The sequence below is a fragment of the Lathyrus oleraceus genome, chromosome 5, assembly GCF_024323335.1.
Source record: "Lathyrus oleraceus cultivar Zhongwan6 chromosome 5, CAAS_Psat_ZW6_1.0, whole genome shotgun sequence".
Lineage (NCBI taxonomy): Eukaryota > Viridiplantae > Streptophyta > Magnoliopsida > Fabales > Fabaceae > Lathyrus > Lathyrus oleraceus.
In genome coordinates, this window is record NC_066583.1 from 352514122 (window position 1) to 352519822 (window position 5701).

At 36.2% G+C, this 5701-nt stretch overlaps 1 protein-coding gene across 1 annotated transcript; it reads right to left on the minus strand.

Moving 5' to 3' along the window:
* Window positions 1-4286: 4286 nt before the first annotated feature.
* LOC127080630 (uncharacterized) lies at window positions 4287-5701 on the minus strand. The gene is made up of 3 exons (XM_051020944.1): window positions 5277-5701; window positions 4544-5141; window positions 4287-4340 (listed from the first exon to the last, which is right to left on the minus strand). The coding sequence occupies exons 1-3, from the start codon at window positions 5699-5701 to the stop codon at window positions 4287-4289; spliced, it is 1077 nt and encodes a 358-aa protein (XP_050876901.1).

Genomic DNA, 5701 nt, shown 5'->3' on the forward strand with positions numbered 1-5701 from the left:
GAAAATTGAGTGCCAACAGCGACCAGTCGACTTGTTCACACAGTTGAGTCGACTCAAATAGGTTGAGTCGACTCATGACTCGACCTGTTCAGACTCGTGGCAACATGGTTCAAATGAAACAGCCAATGAGTAGACTCAAACAGCCAATGAGTCGACTCAAACAGCCAATGAGTCAACTCAAACAAGGGATGAGTAAACTCAAACAGGTTTTTCCAGAGTTGAGTCGACTCATGACTCAACCTGTTCAGACCCGTGGCAACATGGTTCAAATAAAACAGCCAATTAGTCAACTCAATGAGTCGACTCAAACAAAGGATGAATCAACTCAAAATTCTTACACTGTCAAAAATGAGTTTTTGATATTTTGGTCAATTCAAACCATTTTCTTATGAACCTAAGGTACCAATGATGATCAAGTGCATTATTCACATCTATGAAATGCTCTTATATGCATGGACTCATTTCACTTATACTTTGAGCATGTTAGAGAATGAATGCATTCTATGATATGATGACATCGTCCAAAGCACACATTATGAGGAAATAAAGAGGTTTGACATCATTAAAATAAGGTAAAAGGATTTTTGCCCTCACATACTCCCCCTTTTTGATGATGGAAAACCGTGGCACAATCACGTACTTTGATAGACATACTCCCCCTGATTTTATGCATGCCTTCGAATATTCTGCTATTCTAAATCTGCTAAATTAACTATTGTGTTTCCATTGCTTCTCCCCCTTTGACAACATCAAAAAGAAACAATGAAATGGTCAACATGATATAAAGATATTCATAAGCACTTAGTCAACGACTTTGTAACATATAGACATCAACAACCATGCACATAACATGAAGTCAATGGAAGAAGTATATGCTTAAATATTACACGGAGCAAAAGAGAAAAAGTAAATAAGATTGCCATAATTGTTCAACATAAACTTTAAGACAAATAAGTAAGTACAATAACATGTAAACATAGGGAAATGAAAATTCATGTTAAATATAATACCTAAGCAAGTTCAATCATAATTAAAGCATAGAAATGCATCACATTTAGTTCAAACCAGAAAATGAACATCAAGAATTACATAGAACAAGTATATACATACCATATAGGTCAAGTGGATAGGAACGATATTACCTCCAATGGTGATAGACGACGAGTGCCCTCACATAGTCGTACTTATAAATCAAGGAATAAACAGGCATAATATATGTATTTAAATGTGATCGAGATATTGAGAACACCAAGTTCCCTACGGATGTGGAAGAAAGGCTTTGTCGCAAGTGGTTTTGTGAAGATATCGGCAAGTTGATTTTTGCTATCAACATGCTCGAAGACAACATCACATTTCTCAACATGATCCCTAAGGAACTGATGTCGAATTTCAATATGTTTAGTGCGCGAATGTAGTATAGGAGTTTTGGTTAAATTGATAGCACTTGTGTTATCACAAAAAATGGGAATACGTTCAAGTTGAACATTGAAGTCGAGTAATTGTTTATTGAGCCAAAAAAATTGAGCACAACAATTACCGGCTGCAACGTATTCCGCCTCGGCTGTTGACAAAGCAACTGAAACTTTCTTTTTGTTGTGCCAACTCACTGAGGAATTTGAATAAAAATGACAAGTGTCACTAGTGATTTTCCTATCAGATTTGTAACCGGAAAAGTCGGAGTCAGAGTAGCCAACCAAAGAGCAATCACTTCCCTTAGAAAACCAAAGCCCATACTTTGAAGTACCACAGAGGTAACTAAGTATGTGCTTGACGGCCTTTAAATGTGATTCTTTGGGACATGATTGATACCTAGCACACATACATACACTAAACATAATATCTGATCAAGATGCGGTAAGATATAGGAGGTAACTGATCATACCTCTATACCTTTTTATATCTACGACCTTACCATTTTCATCCCGATCCATATTTACAGCAGTAGGCATTGGAGTGTCGATTACCTTGGAGTTTTCCATATCGAAGCGCTTGAGTAGCTCATTACAATACTTCATTTGGCTCACAAAAGTTCCTTCTTCAAGTTACTTGATTTGAAGTCCGAGGAAGTAACTTAGCTCCCCCATCATGCTCATTTCAAATTCTCCCTACATCAACTTAGAGAATTTCTTGACCGAATTTATGTTAGTAGATCCAAAAATAATATCATCTACATAGGATTGAGCTAAAATAGAGTGTTTTCCTTGACTCTTAATAAAAAGGGTTGTATCAACCTTCCCTCTTGATAATCCTTGTTCTAGTAGAAATTTTCTAAGACGCGCATACCATGCCCTAGGGGCTTGTTTGAGACCGTACAAAACACGTTTAAGCTTATAAACATAGTTAGGATGCTTATAGTTTTCAAAACCGGGAGGTTGATATACATAGACCTCTTCATTAATGTGAACGTTTAGGAAAGCGCTCTTAACATCCATTTGAAATAATTTGAAATTTTGAGAACAAGCATAGGCAAGCAAAAGGCATATAGCCTCGAGTCGGGAAACCAGAGTATAAGTTTCCTCATAGTCGATGTCTTCCTCTTGGTTATATCCTTGAGCAACAAGGCGCGCCTTGTTGCGAGTTATAACTCCGTTTTCGTCTAACTTGTTCCTAAACACCCATTTAGTGCCGATTACTCGATGGTCTCGCGGAGGGGGAACAAGATCCCACACCTCATTTCTTTTGAATTGATTAAGTTTCTCTTGCATCGCTAAAAACCAATGTTCATCGAGTAATGCGTCTTTGGAGTTTTTAGGCTCATTTTGAGAGACGAAAGCGAAATGATAATAAAATTTACTTATCTTTGACCGTGTGGTAACTCCCTTTGAGATATCTCCTAGAATATTATCGATGGGATGATTCTTAGAAGATTTCCATTCCAAAGGAAGATCATTGTTATTAATCAAATGATCCTTCTCTTTCTTTTCGAAAATTTGATCTGGCTCCTCCTCAGCTTTTTCCGGATGGGGTTCAACACGCTTTTCTTCTTGATCTTTTATTATGTCATCCGAAGGAACACGTGCACCATCAACAATAATACCTTCTACGACAGTTTTCGGATAAGATTCATCAAAGGAAACATGCACGGATTCTTCAACAATAAGTAACCTTTTGTATACTCTATATGCTTTACTAGAATGAGAGTATCCAAGAAAGATACCTTCATCGGCTTTTGAGTCAAATTTACCAAGATTTTCTTTACCATTGTTTAATACAAAGCATTTACATCCGAAGATATGAATATGTGAAACATTAGGCTTCCTTCCCTTTAGAAATTCATAAGGGGTTTTGTTTAGAATAGGACAAATGAGTATCCTATTCAATACATAACAAGCCGTATTTATGGCATCGGCCCAAAAATATTTAGGAAGGTCATTTTCATTGATCATAGTCCTTCCACGCTCTTCTAAAATTCTATTTTTACGTTCCACTACTCTATTTTGTTGTGGAGTTCTTAGAGCAGAAAAATTATGATCAATGTCGTTTGTTTCATAAAATTCCTCAAAGAGGTGGTTTTCAAATTCACCTCCGTGATCACTTCGAATAGTAACTATGCTAGTGTTCAATTTGTTTTGAGACATCTTGGCAAACTTTTCAAAAGCAGAAAAAGTGTCACTTTTACTTGCTAAGAAGATAGTCCAACAAAATATAGAGTAGTCATCTACTATAACAAACCATAGTGGTTTCCACCTAGACTTTTAATTCTAGATGGCCCAAAAAGGTCCATATGGAGAAGTTCAAGGGGTCTCATTATGGAAATAATATTTTTAGATTTAAACGAGATCCTTGTTTGCTTTCCCATTTGGCACACATCACACAAGTAATCTTTTAAAAATTTTATTTTGGGAAAACCAACTACTAGATCTTTTGCGATAACTTTATTTAGCAAGTCAAAGTTTACATGCGTTAATCGCCTATGCCAAAGCCATGAGTCTTCACTCATGGAGACGAGACATTTAGCACTAGTCAAAGATACTTCATTCAAGTTAAGCATGTATACATTATTTTCCCTCCAACCCTTAAGCACATCATTCTTATTATCATTATGTTAAATCATGCAACAATCTTTTAAAAACGAGACTATATCCTTTGTCACATAATTGGCTAATACTAATGAGATTGTGCTTAAGGCCTTTAACTAAAAGGACGTCTGAGATAGTAGTAGAGGAGGCATTACCTACACTACCTTTTCCGAGTATAGATACCTTGTTATTATAATCGTAGGTTACAAACCATTTCTTCTTATCCACAAAGTTAAAGAACAAGGAAGTGTCACCCGTCATGTGTCTTTAGCATCCACTATCGAGAATCCATGTTCTCTCTGTATCCTCAAGACATTCCACCTACAAATTTAAACAAGGGAAGGAGGTTCATTGGGTCCTAGTGTGTGAGTAAAACTTTGGTTGCATTTGGGCAACCATTGAAAAATGCCTTTAGGGACTAGAAATCTCCTAAATCGACATTTAGCAATAGTATGTCCCCTTTTGCAACAATATAGAAAATTTAAGTTAGGATGAGAGTTGCTTTTGCTAATTTGATCCTTTACCACATAAGTGTATTTTTGATAAGGATTATTCATGTCACTTCTAAAATGTGATATATCAATAGCAAAGGCAACTTTAGGTTGTAAAGCCTTGTCTAATTTGGCTCGAAGAGTTCTAACCTCTCTTTGCCAAATGTGACAGGTTTCACATCTGGACCATCCAAACCAAAATCCCTTATCATCTTCAGTTTTGCCTTTAGTAACCTCTATCATTGATTTTTTGAGGGTTTCTAATTCCTTTTCGGAATCAGAAATCTTCTTTTCTAAATTGCAGAAAATTTTATTATTTGAGGCTAGGCGTTTGAAAGCTTCCTTGGCCTCATTGTGTAGAGTACTAAAGGCATTTTTCAAATCACAATAATACATTTTATCAACATGATCATATTTAGAATGACTTACATTCTTTTTCTTCTTTCGATGAACTGTAAGACAAAGATTGGTGTTTTCTTCTTCATCACTTGATTTATCATTGCTTGAGGACTCACTATCACTCTCCCATGCAATGTATGCTCTTCTAACTTTGCTATATTTATTGTGATGTTTGTCTTTTCCTTTGTATTTCTTCAGCAAGGGACAATCCGTCTTATAATGACCGACCTTTCTGCAATTGAAGCATGATCCTTTTGACTTAGTTGTCTTACCTTCCTCTTGATTCGGGAATTTTGATTGTCTTCTATAGTTGATAGGATTTTTATCCGAATGTTGGACTTCGTTCTTTCTAAGGTATCAGTTATACCTCCTTACAAATAGCCTCATGTCTGCATTCAAATCTTTACCGTCATCACTTGATCCACTCTCACACGCATCATTGGTGGATGAATTATATCTTGAAGTTTTTAAAGCGATAAACTTTCTTTCGGTGTCCTTAACTTTCTCCTTCTTTTCCTTCTTTTCCTTCTTTAGACTCTTCTTATTTTTATCAAGGCTCATGAGCTCTTGCTCATGCTCTTGAAGTTTGCCAAACAATGTTGCCATGTCCGATGTTCTTAGATCATTGGCTTCCTTAATCGCGGTGACCTTTGGTAGCCAATTCCTGTTAAGATATCTTAAGATTTTATTAGTAGCAACATCATTAGGGGTAGTTCTACCAAGAGCATTTAACTGATTGATTAGATGAGAAAATCGATTTTGCATATCGGTAATGGTTTCACCATCCTCCAT